General features: G+C 41.8%; 1 protein-coding gene across 2 annotated transcripts in view; it reads left to right on the top strand.

Moving 5' to 3' along the window:
• Positions 1 to 15,019, top strand: part of MEIOC (meiosis specific with coiled-coil domain) — a 67,404-nt gene extending 52,385 nt beyond the window's left edge. Inside the window, exons 4-8 of one of the 2 annotated variants that reach the window (XM_083147439.1) lie at positions 6,984 to 7,088; positions 8,769 to 10,392; positions 11,531 to 11,665; positions 13,164 to 13,363; positions 13,490 to 15,019. In XM_083147439.1, the coding sequence (XP_083003565.1) occupies positions 6,984 to 7,088; positions 8,769 to 10,392; positions 11,531 to 11,665; positions 13,164 to 13,363; positions 13,490 to 13,586 (2,161 nt within the window). In that variant the 3' untranslated portion in view covers positions 13,587 to 15,019. The remainder of the gene's footprint in view (positions 1 to 6,983; positions 7,089 to 8,768; positions 10,393 to 11,530; positions 11,666 to 13,163; positions 13,364 to 13,489) is intronic. The other variant, XM_083147438.1, reaches the window with a different exon arrangement.
• Positions 15,020 to 19,024: the final 4,005 nt, after the last annotated feature.

Below are 19,024 nucleotides of genomic sequence, written 5' to 3' on the forward strand. Positions count from 1 at the left end.
CGAGCATGTATCCAGTCTAGTATGTATCGGAACGCCACTGCTCTAACGAACACTTGTATGTCGGGGACCGCCAGGCCTCCCTTATCTTTATGGAGTTTAAGCTTAGATAAGGCTATGCGTGGCCTCTTTCCTGACCATAAAAATCTATTGAAGATTCTGTCACACTGACGGATGTCTGCCCTGGTTAGGGCGAATGGTAGCATCTGGACAACATAGGAGAGTTTAGGGAAGACAATACTCTTCAAAACTGCCACCCTGCCCAGGAGTGACAGGGGGAATGCTACCCATGACTCCAAGAGAGTTGTAATTTTCCTAATCACTGGTGAGATATTAAGGGCATAAATATCTTTTAGTGAGGTGGGAATGAACACTCCCAAATATTTCAATTTAGTGGTATTGTGTTTTAGGGTGGGCAGGAGGCTTGCTGCTGGGGAGGCAAGAAAGGATGCTGCTAGGTTCATTAGGGGCAATAACTCTGATTTGTCTTTGTTTATTTTATATCCTGAAAATAGGCCAAAGTTTGTGATAAGTTGAAAGATAGCGGGTATAGAGGTTAGCGGATTAGAAATAAAAAGCAGCATGTCGTCTGCGAAAAGTCCCACCTTCAGCTCATGCTGGGCTACTCTCAGTCCTTGGAATTCAGGTAATGCGCGTAGGGCGATAGCAAGGGGCTCAATGGCAATGGCGAATAGCAGAGGGGATAATGGGCAGCCCTGTCTCGTGCCTCTACCTAGAGGTATTGGAGGTGATAGGTAGCCATTACATATGATCCTGGACTGTGACTGGGAATATAGCATTTTTAACAGGGAGATAAATTGACTAGGAAATCCAAATTGAGAAAGCGTGTGGAACAAGTGGCTCCAGGCCACCATATCAAACGCCTTCTCAGCGTCAAGGGCGAGGAGGAAAGGGAGTGATGTGTGGGGGTTGGATTGGTACCAGTGAGAAGCCGCAATCACTTTACGGATATTGGCCGTGGAGTGTCTTCCTGCTATGAAACCGGACTGGTCCTGGTGTATCGCCATGGGGACTAGGTGTTTGATTCGGTCTGCTATCAATTTTGTGAATAGTTTATAATCCACGTTTAGAAGGGATATTGGCCTATATGATCCTGGCAGGTGTGAATCCCTGTCAGGTTTTGGCAGTAGTCTAATAATGGCGTCAGTAAAATATTGAGGGGTTTTTCCTTGCGACATAATATTGTTAAACACCAGGACCACAGTCTCCAATATACGGGGGAGCAAAATTTTGTAGAATTCGCCTGAGTAACCGTCAGGGCCCGGTGATTTCAGTGGTTTTAGTTGTTTGATCGCCGCCTCCACCTCTTGAGAGGTAAAAGGGGTAGTGATTTGGGCTGTCAACTCTGTGGGCAGAGATGGGCATGTAATGGATTTCCAGAAGTTTGCCTCCCCCGATTCATCTCTTGCTGGCTGGGAGTAAATGTCAGAGTAAAACTCATGAAGGGTAGAGGCTATGTCTTTGCCGCTGGAGGCATATGAGCCATCCGGGCGTTTAACGGATTCTATCAGTGTTGTTCCTGAGGAGGACTTCAATAGGTTTGAGAGCAGTCTGCCCGTTTTATTGCCAAACCTATAGAATCTATGATCTTTGTGGAAGGTATGGCGGTCCCCCAAAGAGGCAAGGATACCATCAAATGACTGTTTGGCAAGATTAAAATCTACTCTGTTGACTGGCGTGGGGTCTGTCTTATATTTTTGATAAGTGTCAGTCAGGTGTAATTGAGCCATTTTATAAGTGGAAGTAAACTCCCTTTTCTTTTGGGATACATATTGGATAATTCGGCCTCTAAGAACCGCTTTGGCAGTCTGCCAAAATAAGATTGGGTCTTCTTCAAGGGCTTTTATGTTGTCAAGTCTATATTCCTCCCAGAAGGACTCTAATTTGCTACGAAAGCCTAAGGACGAGGCAAAGTGTGTGGGAAATTTCCATAGTCTATAGGAGCCTACATCTAGCGTGGTGGTAAACGAAACCCAAATAAGTGAATGGTCGGAGAGAAACATAGGTTCAATCTCAGCATCGGCCACATTCATAAAGACCGCATCAGATAGTAATAGGTAGTCCAACCTGGACAGCGAGCCATGCGCGGCTGAAAGGCAAGTGAACTCTATATCGACAGGGTGGAGTGCCCTCCATGCGTCAGTCAGCGCTAAGTGCTGCATCAGAAATGGTATACCAATTCGTGGGGGGGGGTTTCCTGGTCTTAGGGGAGCTAGAGTCCATAATACGTGAGGAGATGACATTAAAGTCGCCTCCCAATATCAATCTTTCCGACATGTATGGAGTTAATTTAGCCTGGATCATTTTAAAAAAGGGACCGGAGTGTGAGTTCGGTGCATAAATATTACAGAAGATGTACCTTTGTGAATAAAGGCTAAGATCCACCAATAGGAATCTGCCTTCTGGATCAAGCTCTGTGTGTGTGAGTGTTATCGGAAGACTAGCTTTAGCCATCAAAACAACCCCTCTAGCTTTGGATGTAAACGGAGCTGCCGCCCAAACCTTCCAGCCCATAGTGTTTAATTTGATTATTTCTGGCTGTAACAGGTGCGTTTCCTGCAGGAGAATAATATCAATAGAGAGCCTCTTGAGATATAGGAGCAGCTTCTTCCTCTTTACAGGAGAGTGGATCCCTCCAACATTCCAAGAGGCTACCTTAACCGAGGACATGTTTCACAAACATTAGGATCCATATCTGTTATCACATCCCTAAAATGCACAATAATGACATAAACTGGGTGGTTGGAGGGGGGGAGGAAAAGAGGGGTTAAAGGTAGAAGGAGTAACCACTGTACTCCACAATGAACATATTTAACTTCTTCACAGTTCCTAAACATGGTATAATAACATCTAAGTAATGACGGGGCCCCTGGCCAGTCCGCCGCAACATCTCTAACACTATAAGGGGTGATAAGAGACCCGTAAGACCCCGGCACTATAAACTTGTAAACTTTTCCCGGTATCTTCCGGGCAGTCCAGTAATCCCAAAGATCATACCAAATTAAAACACATAAGCATAAATAACTTTCTACAACCTGTGTTAGCTAGAAGAGCCCGAAGGCCGATGACCGGCGTTCGGGGAAAGCAGACCATCACAGCATGGTTGTGCGAGAGGTGTGGGTTAGCTGGATGAAAGGACCACCAATTATCTATGTGGCGCCGTGGGCAAACCTCTGTCACTTCTGCTTCGCCCTGGCCTGGGGCTGCCCGTCTTGAGTGCACAAACAAGGTGACGGATCAGCAGTCCTCGATTGTGGGAAAAGATGTCCAGGAGAGGCAGGTTGGGGGGGAGTAGGCGGAGGGGGCAGGCTGGTAGTTGAGTCTCCATCGAACCCGATCAGTTTCCCTCTGCACTCACGCCCCTTCGTTCCTCTAAATATGCCTCCGCGTCTGCAGCAGTGTTGAAATCGGTAAATGTGGTACCGTCGAATATGCGCAGGCGCGCAGGGTACATCAGAGCAAATTTTGTCCCCTCCTTTGCAAGGTGGGAGCATACTGGGGTGAAGAGCTTCCTCATTCTGGTGAGTTCTGGCGAGTAATCCTGGAAGATCAGGATTTTTGATTCCTCCCATTTGATGTCTCTCCTTCGCCGTGACGCTGCCCAGAGAGTTTCTTTATGGACATAATTCAGACATCTGAATAATACCGGTCTGGGTCTAGAAGAGGAATTGTCTCGCAGCTGGCCCGTTCTGTGAGCCCTCTCGACGACTAGATCTCTGCATTCATCTTGGACACCAAGCATTTCTGGTAGATTTTGCTTTAAGAAATGGTACAATGCCTGTCCTTTCATAGACTCTGGCAGACCTATAACCCTCAGGTTGTTCCTGCGGGACCTATTTTCTAAGTCGTCCAGTTTAGCCCACACTTGCGTGTCAGATTTCTGAAGTCTTGTCGTCAGGTCCTGCATGTCTGCGATAGCTTTGAAATTCTCTCCTGTGGTGTGCTCCACCGCCTGGAGCCTTTTAGATAGCTGTCTGACACTGCTTGCTGCAGCGCAGCAGCGTTCGTGGTGGCTTGTTCCTGTAAGAGGGGCTGAACAGTCTCTTTGACTGCCTGCATCAGATCCGCGTAAGTTAACTGGGCTAGGGAGGTGGATGTGGACGAGGGATGCTGCGGAGTTTGTTGCTGGGGCCGGGAGCTGAGCGGCGGTATTACCTGTGGCAGGGTAATGGTGCTGTGTGCGCCGTCTTGTATCGGCGCGGCCGCCATTTTGCTGGGCGCTCCACGTTCCCCCTCTGTCTTCTGTTTGTGCTGTTTTCCCGGCATTGTCCCGGGCAAGTATTTGTCCATGCGGCTCCGGGTGACTTGCGGACCGCAGCAGGGGGGTCTGTCGGGTGTTCGGGTTGAGCGCTAGGGCTCTAGCAGGGTTAATTGCGGGGACGGCACCGGAGCTGTAAGGAGAGCCGCCTTACATCAGCCGCGCCGGAACCGGAACTCAGTTGGTGTCCATCTTAATGCAATTTCTTTGGAAAAATTTACTCATAGTGCCGCTGTCTGATTCATCACTCATATATACATATATACACACACACTCTGTTTGGGTGTTTTAAAGATGTAAATCTATACAATTGCTAAATTGGGTTGACTTTATGTATTTTTGCTCCTCTTTTACAGCTTTTGGATTGTGTTAACATGAGAAGTGATGGTATAATAAAAGAGAGAGTGCCTTACTGATTAATGTCCTAAAGAGATCAGTAGTCCACTTTAACTTTCTGTAACTTGAGGCATCTAATTAGCAGAGAAAACTTATTGGACATGGGTTATTTTTTTTCTAAATGTATTGTATATTGTTGACATATAACTGTAAACATTCTGCACAACATAATGTTGAATTTGATACAAGGAAAATAAATAGTCCCAAGGCGCAAAGCCTGAATCCTGCTGCCTCACGTGGAAAAGAGAGGATCACCGTAGTCCTCCAGTAAGGGATATGTGGCAAAGCGAAAACCGATTGTGAGAAGGGCGCTGTATTCTTGTTCTTCCACTCAGAGTACCCTCAGAATTAGTCCGTGGGAATAATAAAAGCAAAAAGACGTATATTATAAAACTGTCAGATTTGCTAGGTACATATAATGTGATGGTGGGAAAACATGTACATTGGATGGATTCCCAGGTGATATATTCGTACCGTTACTCACTCGAAAGTGATATGTGTACCCACATATAAGGGTTTCTTTTAATTGGGTCACCTCCGTGTAAATGTGCCGCAAAATCAATCAGAGATGCGTACCGTACTCACATGTACGCACTTGGTTATCCTCTTCTAAAGGTATCTTTATGGTCCAATATGCAAGGGCCAAGCACTGAATGGTATTTCTGTCGGTTTCACCAGAAGTTGACCCATAACAGCAAACATTCTGGAAAGTCCAACAGGAGTACACAGGAGTTCAATATCTGTAAAGTGACCAGTGCCTCCCTCACTGACAGCACTAACATGTATGGTGTAAGCTGGATCCTCCAACCTGAAGGGAAACAGCTGGAGTGGCTGGGAGTAATATACTTTACTGCAGGCACAGCTTACACCACATCTGTTCAGGGACGACTAACTCAGGCAATCAGCATTGCAAGAACATTTACAGCATTGCATCATAGGTCTCACAGCATAGTACAAACAAACTACAGAAAGCTCCAGTGGTTCTACCATAGCGCACACCCCAGCCTATCACTTAGGCAGCTCTAAGTGATAGGCTGGGGTGTGTGCTATGGTAGAACCACTGGAGCTTTCTGTAGTTTGTTTGTACTATGCTGTGAGACCTCTATGATGCAATGCTGTAAATGTTCTTGCAATGCTGATTGCCTGAGTTAGTCGTCCCTGAACAGATGTGGCGTAAGCTGTGCCTGTAGTAAAGTATATTACTCCCAGCCACTCCAGCTGTTTCCCTTCAGGTTGGAGGATCCAGCTTACACCATACATGTTAGTGCTGTCAGTGAGGGAGGCACTGGTCACTTTACAGATATTGAACTCCTGTGTACTCCTGTTGGACTTTCCAGAATGTTTGCTGTTATGGGTCAACTTCTGGTGAAACCGACAGAAATACCATTCAGTGCTTAGCCCTTGCATATTGGATCATAAAGAGACCTTTATAAGAGGATAACCAAGTGCGTACATGTGAGTACGGTACGCATCTCTGATTGATTTTGCGGCACATTTACACGGAGGTGACCCAATTAAAAGAAACCCTTATATGTGGGTACACATATCACTTTCGAGTGAGTAACGGTACGAATATATCACCTGGGAATCCATCCACTGTACATGTTTTCCCACCATCACATTATATGTACCTAGCAAATCTGACCGTTTTATAATACTGTATACGTCTTTTTGCTTTTATTATTCCCACGGACTAATTCTGAGGGTACTCTGAGTGAAAGAACAAGAATCCAGCGCCCTTCTCACAATCGGTTTTCGCTTTGCCACATAATGTTGAATTTGTCATCATTGACATATCTATTAAAATTTGAAAACATCACGAGGCAAAAGGGATGTAGTCAAAATGTCTAATTGTTACACTAATAATGTAATCGAAAAATCAGACAATCAATCAACAAGTGTAATATAATCTAAACATTTTATTGTCTATAGTAAATATATTGTAGGGATATCTGTACAGCAGTGCTTTCCAAACCCTGGGGTGCCTTGGGAAACTTGCAGGGTTGCTTGGTGGTCCAGGACTAATTAAAAATATGTATAGTCAATGTAATAGGCAAAATTAATGTTGGTGGTTGCCAATCATAAACTATGTGGACAAATAAAAGAAAATCTTGTACCTCACTATATAAATTAATCCTACCTATTAACACAATTGACTTAATTATATATATTTTTCTAAATTTCTCAATAAGAAAGTTTTGGCCTAGGTGTACCATGAAAACAATTCTGAAAGCCTAGAGTGCCATGGTACAAATATTTTGGAAACCACTGCTGTACAGTATTGATAATTTGCATTTCTCACACTTCTCAGGATTCAAGCTGATAAAAATGAATATGGAAGTGAGGCTGATCTCTATGGGCTAGTATCTAATATTCTGGATGAAACAGAGAAAACACAGCCTTATTTTAGTCAAGGGTATGTATTCCTTATGCATTACCTTAGTGTGAGTCTCAAGCAATATTCATCCATTTCTTATGTTTATTACTTGTGTTAGTATTCCAAATACTATTTACGTATATTCACACATCTAGCTGTACATACAGTTGTTGTGACATCACATAGGGTATTAATATGTTTAGTAGTATTGAAACCATGATGCACATGTAATATTTACATATGGTAAGTGAGTGTATCTAGTCATGTTTAACTGATTGCAGTTTTACTTCCAATATGTGTTTCTTCCATAAATGTGCATTTCACCCTTTACTGATATATAAGTTGGAGATCAAATACTGTTTAATGCAGAATAGTGTCTTGGCTTACATGGGGACCTCTGCTGGAAGGAGTGATCTGTTGCACATAAACAAAAATGTCAGCCACCTATAAAACTGATGTGTGCCTCTGCATTTCTACCTCTTCATTGGATTATTTTGGATGGTCTTAGTTTTAGTCACAAGGCTCGCTAAGTAGCGAAATGTCACTGCTTAGCGAGCCAACCAGAATGACCCCCCAGATGGGATACATTAACTATACACCAGTACCATAAATAAGTTGGTGCAGATGGGCAACAGGGAATGTCAGACTTACAGTGTGTAGGTATGTATACTGTATGTGTACAGTGCTTATAGAAAATATCCAGTCAAAATCCTTGCCTTTAGTCGCAATGCACCTTGGAAAATAAATTATGTGAAATCAAACTTTTTCTAGTTTTACAATATATTTTATTTCCAATGCTTGGCCGTACATATCTCCTTATGCCTTATATCATAATCTTGTGGCTGCAATAGCATGCCTTTATTACTGATAAATTGATCAAGTACACTACTGGTGTGTACACACGGTCAGATGTGCCTTCAGATACTATCCACGATCCGATCAGATCGGATTGTGGATAGTATCTGAAGGCACATCCGATTTGCATACAAGTCTGACTATATAGTGCAGATCTGCACTACATAGTCAAGGCAGACAAGACTTTCTGCCTTGCGATATGTGAACGCGCATCGGAATCGGATCGGGATCTGAATGGTTAAAACCCTTGCGATCTGCATCTGATTCCGATCCGATGTTGACTATCGTCAACATCGGAAGGCAAGAAGTACCGTGTGTACACACCATTAGTTTGTGGCCAAATTGGACAGCAATCTTACTGCTTGGCTCTAGCTGTGCTATGTACAGAAAATAATGTATAACAAGCAGTGGCGTAAAACTGTGCGCCGTGCCCCCAACCCCCCATTTTATGAGGGGCATTTTTAATGGCAGCAGGAGAAGCGCCAAGACCTCAGACAATCATCTGCCGGTCCCAACAGCAGAGCAGCAATGGTCCCTGTAGACCCCCATCGCCCACACTTACCCAGCACCTCTAAACCACCGCGGTGTCTGCAGAGGCTATTGCTTGCTACACCACTGATAACAAGTCCTATTGTACAAAGAAGGCAAGGGTTTTTTACTGTATTTTTTTTACCTTGCTAAGTTTGTCCATGTTGACAATGGATGCTTTGATAATTGTTGTGGTTTGCATATAATCTCAAATACGAAGTGATGTATTTACTATTTATTTAATATGTATTGGATTTTTTAAAGTATAGAGAATGATTTTGAAACTGTTTTTTATCTGGAGTCTATATTGTTATTTTTTTTTTTTTTGGTTTATAGCATTTGCTCTCCCACTTTGAAATCTGTGTGGCCTTTGAATATGAATAGACTGTCTGATCACCAGGAACTACTGCAAGATATTAAACAATCTGAGGATCTGGCAGTTTTGCAGCACAATGTCTATGGCAATGAGCCTGTGCCCTATACAGAAACACAGGATTTCTACCATGATCTGGACCAAGATGGACATTGGCTCTCTTCCTATTATACTGATAATCAAAACCCCAAAATGAGCATTCATGACTACTCTCTTCCCAAGAACGGCTTTACAATGTCAACATTACCTGAAACATCCAAAGACTGTTTTCAGAAGAGGGATCCATTGGTTTTACCATTAAACAAATGTAACTTTGACACTGAACTTGGAAGATTTGATACAATAAATCATGGTAAAACCAAGCACAATAAAAGCTCAGTCTTTCAGGATTTTAAAAACTGCACTAAAGTTTCATCTGACTTTTCGTCTTTTGATGCAGAAGCCTATGCTAGATTATTCCAAGCAAAACAAAACTTTCAAAGACGTGAAGATTTTTTGCAAGATCAAGCTAACACTGCTGCAAAGGTCACACAACTGATTCCAACTAGACCTTTCCCAAAAGATTCCACATTTGCATCTGAATACAATCATAACATTGATTATGGAGTTAAACCGCAATGTGGGGGGAGTAGCGCTTTTGTAAATAACTTACAGAAGCTGAACCATATTAGACAGGATCTCCATAATTTGGATTACTTAAAGTCTGTCAACCTCTTAACTAGCGGTAATTCAAACAAGTCATCATGGGTGAATGACCAGACTGAGAGCAATTCTCATAGCACTTACTGCAATCAGGTCAAGGTAAATGGTGTATTATCTAATTCCCAGAGAAATTCTACTGTTGGCTCCAGCTATTCTTCAGTGGGCTATCCACTTACTCATACCAGAAGTTTCCAAAAATACAACCATGCAATCCCAACAAGTTCACCCTTTGAATACAGTTACAACAGTGCCGATAGGTCACAGGACAGATTTGGCAAATCAAGAGAGGAACTAATGTTGGAATCCATCTCTGAGAAAAGGTTGAAGCCATTAAATGGTGTCTGTGAGAAATTGTCTAACCAATACAATCTATTAAACAACACTGGCAAAAGGATTCCAGAGAAAAAACAGAGCATGCTGTGCAATGTAGATGATCACACTTATGATGAGGTAGCGCAAAGTTATAAGGAGTTGCTTGGAAGTTTACTAAACTACAATAGTCAAACACCAGTAAGTGGTGATATGCCACTTAATGGTAGCAAATTACCACATCATCAGGACACATGTTTTTCCAATGGAATGATGATGGGCAACGTACAGAACAACTTTGCAACACAATCTTCCAGGTCACGCTTTTCTCATAATTTGGACAACACAGTCTATCCCATAATGGACAACTATGACCCATATCCTTTTGAAGACCTAGGCCAAGTGTGTCCTCGGCTCAATGATCTCTTACAGGGTGATGCCTCCATTCGTGGCTTGGTACCAATGTTCAACACTCAGAGATCAATGAAGCCTCGAAGTATACCTGCAAGTGAACTCCACCTCCATCTAGAAGAATGTTATGAGCAATGTAGAGCTCTGGAAAAAGAGCGGAAAAGGGTAAGTGCAAAGGGACAATGCAAACTACAAGGTATATTATGCAGTTTATATTGCTGGATTCTGAAAGCTTGTTTTTAATTTTATAAATTGAGATAATTTAGCTTTGTCTTCTACCATGGCACTATATGTAGTGCAATGGAAAAATAGACATAGTACATAATTGTTCCACTATCTTACCCAATCCCCAGGAACTGGAGTGGAAAACACACTATACAATATAACAGCAGATGTTGCAGTGCACAACAGATTGCTATGACCTTAGGATAGTGTGCACCTGCAAATCCAAACAATACAATTAATATATGCGATAAACATCTATAATAAAAGGGGGTATCCAATAAATGAACATAAAATGTACTTAAAAGCCATTATTGCTCCAAATTAGTGCATTCCTTCTGTCAGGACTAGGGCCTTTTCCAATGAAAAAGCTTAAGCTGTAAGTTGAATGAGGAGCATCTCCTGAAGAAGCAGAGACTCACCCAGTGATAACGCATTGAGCCATTACCTGCCTATGCTCCAGCAAAATTCTTGGACAACATTTGGGACCTTCTCCACATCCAGCTTAAGCCTTCCTGAACCAACTAGAGCCCCACTTGGAGAAAGGACAGTAGAGCTTACATCTTGGGACGATTGCATTACGCTCCTAAAGGGTTTGTCACTCGGTAGAACACTTATCAGGATTGGTAGCGAACTATATAGCTGTTCTTTTTTACTGGAAAAGGCCCTAGTCCTGACAAAAAGAACTCATTAATGTGGAGCAATAATGGCTTTTTAAGTATTGGATATCCTCTTTTATAAAGATGTTTGTTAGTTAATAAATTGTCTCATATAAAGAAAGAGTCTGCTTTTCTGTTCAGCCAGTGCTGGTAATCCCATATATTGTTTGGACTGAAATTCCTCTTACCAGCTGATTGCGCACCTCATTTATTTTTTTACCACACAATACATTGTAGCAGCACTGTCTCATCGGATGTGCTACTACAGTGTTTCCTATGTACAGGTGTATACAGTATATGCATGGTAGTTGGTGATTGTCAATATTAATATGTTATATGGATACAAAATAAAATATTTTATGTAAACAGAATCAAAATAGGAATGCTAAAATATTCAGCACAGCTATTTGTATTTGTTTCAGACCGAATCTGTTCTTTTGAAACATTATCCAGGGAAGAAGGTTTCTAGCACAAACAATACTCCTATCCCAAGGCTTACTGCCAACCCCTCCAGAGTTGATCGTTTGATAGTGGATCAGTTGCGTGAACAGGCCAGAGTAAGTACTAAACATTTCTGTTTTTAATGGTAACCAACTGCTGCAGTATAGGAGAAAGTTAGAGTTGCGTTAACATCTTTTGTCGTAGTTTCATGGGCTAATACTGTATCAGCCCTTCCACTGGTGTACGCCTGTATATAAAGTCTTATATGTATATATTCCAATCACCATAAAATTAATTTAGGTGCTTATGCATCTGTATAGCGGATTATTCTTAAAAAAAACAATAGTTGTATATAATTGAAGCTGCAGAAAACACTAATAAGCTTGTGAGAGCAGATCTAAATGACTTTGCAAACCGGTACCAAACTAAATAATTACTTTAATATTTTGAGTTAATCAAGACTTATCTTTGATAAAGAAAAGATGAAATATAATATTTGATAAAGCTCCCTGTGGAGCGAAACTAGTCAGAGGTACCTTGCACGAGACCCACCGGATACTGTCCAATTGCTACCCAGGACTAAGCTTTACTGCCGCCTCTGAGCAGTATCTGGCCAGAGGTCTGCCCCTGTACATTGCACTGTGCCCAGTGCTCAAGGCAGGCAGCAGGACCAAGTCACCGCAGACACACATTCCGGAGATTGTATCTCACAGACAGGGCAACACTTGAAGTGTTCCTCTAACCTTGGATATCTATATCAAATTACTGGGTCTTTTTAACACAAGAACGGGACATTTACACTTATTTGATTTGGAAGCTTCCAGTAACAAGTATGCTTATGCATATTCCATTTTATGTATGAAAGTGAATTCACATGTTTTTTAGATAATCTATGTAACTAGCGTCTGCTAGATTAAAAATTGTTTTTTAATTTTGACATTGGGCCTGATTCAGACTTGTTCGCTAGGCTACGCAGCCTCGACTTATTTTTTTATCAATATTTGATGTCGTTTTCCAATGCCCGTAAGTGGTACACCCGGAAATCTTCCCAGCTGAGCTGTGCTGCTAGTGCGGGCTAGCCCAGAAGATTTCCTGGGCTACATCACATTCTAATCCCCTGGGAACCACATAGCAAATTGCGGCATCTCTGGAATCTGTATAATGCATTGTACAATTAAGGCTGCCCCCCCTCTTATTGGCTGATCTGTATAATTAATTCTGCAGATTCCCAGGGGGCAGCGTTTTTGTTCTTTTTTTAATTAAAAAAATAACTGCCCATGAAGAGTCAATTTACAAAAATATGGGATTACCAGAAGCTAAGGAATAGGCTAATTTCTACATCCCAAAATTATATCATGCACACAGTATAATCCAACAAATGATTTAGTGAAAAAATTGCAGCTTTAAAGACAAAAAAAGAAAACCAGTGTACTTGGCATTAACCAATATACCATATTTCATTACAATCTGAAACTGTGAATTTAAAACTCTGTGTTGATTCGTTGTGGAGTAACCAATCTGTATTTTGTTTATTTCTGTGAAATTCTTATGGCTTATATCCAAAATACTTTTTAGCATTCTCACCCATATATTGGGTACTCTTGTGTTTACAAGGTTGCAACTCTACTGAGTAAAATGGAGCGTTTCCGTAGCTCACCACTACATGCAAATATTTCCACTGCCCTTGACCGCTACTTAGAAGCAATTCACAATGTTCAAACCCATCGCAAAGATGAAATTGCCAATACAGCAAATCGGCAGAAGAATAGTAGACCTCGCCATCATGATGAAAGAGGTAAAGAGACTACGGAGAGGTATATTGTTATAGTTATTATGGGTATCTCCTTGAACCTAAATCATCAATCATCGTTGAAAGATAGTTTAGAATAAGTTAAGTGCATTAACATCTAAATCCAAACTTTCTTTCTCCCCTATACTAGATGTCTTTATACTCGCCACCTCAATCAAAGATATGGTTACAGCAACCCGCAAGGCACGGACGGCACTGTGGTGTGCTTTGCAGATGACGCTACCTAAAATGTCACCTGCACATAATACCGCAGACCTAGAGAGAGTTCTGCAGACCACAGGCAACGCACAGGATAAGGGTTAAGTAACAGGATCATAATTAATTTCACCTGTTTTATTGGACTAAGTAACCACATCCTGCAAGTTTGCCTTTTATTTTTTAATTAGGGGAGGTTTTTTTTCCTAATGAAGTGAATTAAAATGTTTTGGGTATTTCTCAGAAACTAAAATTTAAACGAAAAAAAAAAAATGTAATCCCACCTGCTTTTAAATTGGCTGTAATAATGCTAAATATTCTAACACCCTTTGTCTATTTATGGAAGCAGAAAGAATGGTCTATAGATGTATTACATGGTTTAGCTCTGTTTATGTCTGCCCAACCTTCTTGTATTGTAGGGAGAAGGCAGAACAGTACAAACAATGAAGGCCCTAATATTAATTTTATATGTACAGATCTCCAAATTGTGACTTTTGCTTTGGGAGTATTCCTCCACCTATTCTCCCAGCTATTCTTGAGCAATGGTTTCACATACATTATATTGATGCTTCAAGATTCTGTGATCTGAACGGATTGTGGAATTCGGTTTTTCTGTGCATTACTAAGCAAATACAAACATCTCAGTCCATCTTTCATGTAGAAATATATTTAAAGCATCAGAGTATTTATTCATTCATTCAAATTCTTAAAACTCAATTTGTGGATTGATTTAGAAGAGATTATAAATGCAAACCATGCTCAATTAATGTATGCATTTAAAGTTATTCTTAGTTGCAGTCTTTAAAAAACTGCTTTTTACCAGTTTTAAAAATACTTAATGAAAATCCCAGTTCATAATCTTCAGAGGCTATGTAGAAAAACAAAAACATCCTTTGGTTTACTGTAAAGCCTTTATTTTAGCATATATGAAGTTTCTAATATGTAAAATAGTAAGAAAAACGTAACCGTTTTTGTTAACCTTTTACTTCTGTTTTAAAGTAATTATTAAATACTATATTTTAGCAGTCTTCCCTCTCGTGACAAAAGCATTACATAATGCTTTTTCTATGACAACATTACTTTTATGTTGCATATTTAACATGTGATGTAATTTGCTATAGCGCAGATGTAATATATTTAATGCCATGTCTTGAGATGTGATAGCAGTCTGACCGAATAGGCTGTTGTGTAATGTTCCAGCGAGATTTGGTCTGAGGAAGAATACTTCTTAATTAATGTGATCATCGATTAATAACCTTCACCTGACTTAATGATTCGGTTACACACTCTAGCTCGGTTACACACTCTAGCTCTGTATGTACTTTATGGATCACCACATAAAACAGTTAAAAAAATGTTTTTCATTGGTTATAAACTTGGATGTGATACACCAATACAATGTACAATGTGAAAGAAAAATAATAATAATAAAAGTGACATTGTTGAATAGAAAATTGTCTGACTTGCATTTATACACCAAAGAAAATTGCAATAATGTAATAATCAGTATGACTATTGAAAATTTAGTACTGCTAAAAGAAAAGTACTATATGTGAGGTTAAAAGAAGTAATTTGTAACTAGCATATGCCAGTGGATTTTCCTACTAACATATGCTGAGTGTAAAGCACCTTTCTTTTGCTCGTCTTCCTGTTGTCACATTGAGATAATAAATTCCTGTTTCTTTCTAGGTCACTAAGCTACACAGTAGTAAAAATGCAACGTAAATTCATTCTGTGTTTTTTTTTTGTAATGCCGTTACAGACTGACAGAATTTTTCTTTTTTGGGTGGGGAATAATCAACATAAATAGTCCCTACAGAATTTTTTTTTTTAAATCAACCTCTTTTATTAAATGCTTCAGTGGTGGGGTTTTTTACCCTTAAAAAGACTAAGTAAAAAAAAACCACTGCAGTCTCTCCTGGGGCCGGGCAGCACCTCTGAGCACTACATCATCCACTGCCTGACCCTGCCCCCAGCAACCCGGCTGTGTGTGGCATGACGTTACAAGGTCACGTCACACACAGCTGGGGGGGGGGGGGGAGGGGGCAGCTAGCCAATGGCTGAAGCTGAGCTCAGCGGCGCTGCCCCGCACTAGGTAGCGTAGACCCCGGTACTCAAGAATTTTCCGGGTTTGCCAGTCTGGGCACTAGAGCACAGCCCGGAAAATTCTCAGGAGTACCAGTGAAGAGGTTAAAGGTTTAGATTAGGAAACAGTGATAGGCAAATATAGTCAAAAGTTAAAGTGACCAGAATAAAAAGTAAATATACCTTTTGATGTTTCTGTAGGTATAGATACATTTCTAGGTATGAAGCCAATAAACCTTTTCAAAATGGATTTACCCACCACAAGAGCTCCTTCATAAAAAAATGTTACGGTACAGATGGTGATAACCTAAAGTAGTGTATATTCTTAACTTTGATTTCTTTATTAGAAGACCAAGAGCATAAAAAGTAAACCAACAGCATTGACATCTGTTTGCTTAAACACATACATCACTAATGACATTATAGAACGTAGAGCTGTATGGAAAAACTTGCCTGTTTTTGTCTCTAATGCTGTGTACACACGGGGAAATATGATTGCTGGGGATATATTGCTAGCAATATATCCCCAGCAATCATATTGCTCAGTGTCTCCTTTTCATCAGCGATGAAAAGGAGACACTGCTACGGGGCGGAGGGGGAGTGCAGCAGCAGCACACGCTGCTGCTGTCACTTTGAACGGAGGAGGGAGGGAGCAGCCGCACGGGGCTGGGAAGATCAACGCTGATCTCCCCGGCGTTGACCTCCCGGCACAGCGATCGCGGGGAAAGCCGCTGGTCGCAGGAGCATGCTCCTGCGACCATTAGGCAGTGCACACGGGAGCGCGCAGCTGGCGATTTATCGCCATCTGCGCTCCAAATCACTGGCAATATGGTCGCTCAGCGACCATATTCCCAGCGATTTCACACAATATTGCTCCCGTGTGTACACACCTTTAGGCTATTGAGGCTTCTGTTGCAGCTAGTTCGCCCTTTCTCTTCCCCCATTCTCTTTTCGGTTCTTTCTTTTCAACCCCACCCCTAGTTCTTTCTCATCCCCTTCAGGAATCCCTAAACTGCATCCCTTTTTTCTCTCGCTGTCTTTCTCATTTGGACACCACTGGAAACCTACACAAGTGCATCATTGCTTGCCAGAGATTTCGCTCATAATCAAGTTTTACTTACTGCCATAAGTGGTGGGGGATCTTGGGCTCCCGTTCTTGCAGATTTGTGTAGCAATCTGATGCAGTTTGCTCCTGATCTGATCCTGCTTCTGATCTGGTCGACAAGGTCTGGTGCATGGACACCTGTGGGCTGTTGCATTAGCAGTGCCATATGCTGCATTGGCATGTTGGAGCTTTACTAAAGACAGCAGGGTATTTTGTTGATGTTCCAGTGTGCAGACAGCTGCGCTGTGAGTAGGGCATCGTATGTGAGTGATCAGGCATGTACGGGTGAATATATGTAGTGCTTCTTGCTTCTATTATATGAAGGGATATGATGTGCCTTTGTTGGTTTCAGTGGGCATAATTAATATGATTAAAATTTGGTCTGAGCTCTTCTCAGGAGTAATTTCATTACCAGGAAAATTTAATAAAAATGTTTTGATTGACAGAGAAGCTTGTCATTGCTAATTCAGCCTAAATAAGTAGAGCTTCTTAAGACCCCGGTTTCTATTGTAGTGTCATCTTTTCTGTGATAGTTGGGTCTTTGCACTTTGAGACTCTTATTTGACATGATCCATTAAAACTGCATATCCTTTAATACTAGGATACCCAGGGCTATCCAAACACAACCTGTTGATTAGCTGGACACTTGGCCATGTTCTAAAGTGCGGTGAAGACTGTAATAGATATTGCATTAAATACCAGCTACAATTCTGTCTGAAACTCCTAACGAAATCTCTGAACTGTACCCAAGAATCTTTTATGGATTACATTCAAGAACACTCCAAAAAGGATTCATCCTCATGTTCTCCAGTAGAGTAAGTACAGCGGTCCTGTATTAACTAGAGCAGCTGTTCTCCAACGGTGTCACAACAACCTCAGCATGCGGTCATGAATTCATGATGCTGACTACTCCACTGATCTCTCAGCCAGTGATCTTGGATACTTGAGACTCCTTGGATTACTGGTAGAGATCCAACCAAGGCATCATCAGGCAGCTCCAGTCCTCTTGTCTCTCCTGTCCCGCAGCAGCTACTGCCACAAGGAGGCTACACTCCCTAATCTACAAGCATATGTCCGCAGAGGTATCGAGAGAGCAATCCTTTATCCTAGGACTTTACTCAGAGGAGCAAGCTCCCAGCGAACCGTCTGAAGAACCTCTTATAAATGAAGTATCATGGGGGGTGTCTTCTGTGAGATGTGTCTGTGGATAGAGGGAACAGGGGAGCACACAATGGCGGGTGGATAGGAAAAAATGTATTAAAGTTTCCCCATGTCACCCTCTGCCATCGCTGTGTCACACCCCACCAACCTATGCCCTTCAATATCAAGCTTCCGTCTGCCTCAAGTCATCCTTTGCCACTCCCTAGTGACCCTCTTCCTACCATCTCCCATAACGCGCTGCCTATCTCTAGTTATACTCTGCCAGCCCTTCAACAACTGCCTCACCCTAGTCACCCTCTACTCCTTATTCTTCCTCTGTCACTATCTGCCTTCCCATCACCCACTGCCCCTTGCTGATCATCATATGTTTCTCCTTTCTGCCATTCATAGCCACTCCATGTCATCCACTGCCTTCCCTAAAGCCTTTACAGCACATAACATGAATATATAAAAATAAAACCCATGCAGGGCAGACTCCAAAAAAGGAGCTTAGCCCTGTGATTGTGTAGGAAATTAAGTTATTGCATTAGCATTCACTACTGTTTTGTGCCTATGCAATGCTACTGTTCATGTGCAGTTTACGGACTACACAGTGGTGGCCATTCTGTGTTAATTTACTAGGATCCTGTAATCTTTTTTTTATTGGGAGATCTCAGAGCAATTTATTTTAAAAACCCTGAGAATAGTTTCTAAACATGACAACCACCAAGGATCAGTACCTACTACCTCCGGTTCACAAATTATTTGATCAGTTGCAATATTGTACAATATTTACAAAAATTCTGGAGAGCTTAACCACCTCATTCACCTTTTGAGGGCACATTGCTAAAGTGCGAGCACTAGGCTACACCATGGAGCACTTGCACACCACTGGCTGCCCCATAGCTGCAAAGGCTGGCCCTGACCGTCCATGTTCTGTGTTGCAACAGCTGGGTGCGACTTCTCGCAGCTGCCATGACCCTCCCACCGAGTGGCCTACGCCTGTGTTGTTCTGACCGCTCCCACAAAATGAAGTGTCCCACCTCCGTGACACTGCCCCTGTCCAGCACTGAAACTGAAATCTCCTGTGATCTCAGTTTCAGTGCTCGCACATGTGCTCTCCAGCATGCACAGTATTTA

This window comes from Crinia signifera, chromosome 6 (assembly GCF_055691185.1).
Source record: "Crinia signifera chromosome 6, ASM5569118v1, whole genome shotgun sequence".
NCBI lineage: Eukaryota > Metazoa > Chordata > Amphibia > Anura > Myobatrachidae > Crinia > Crinia signifera.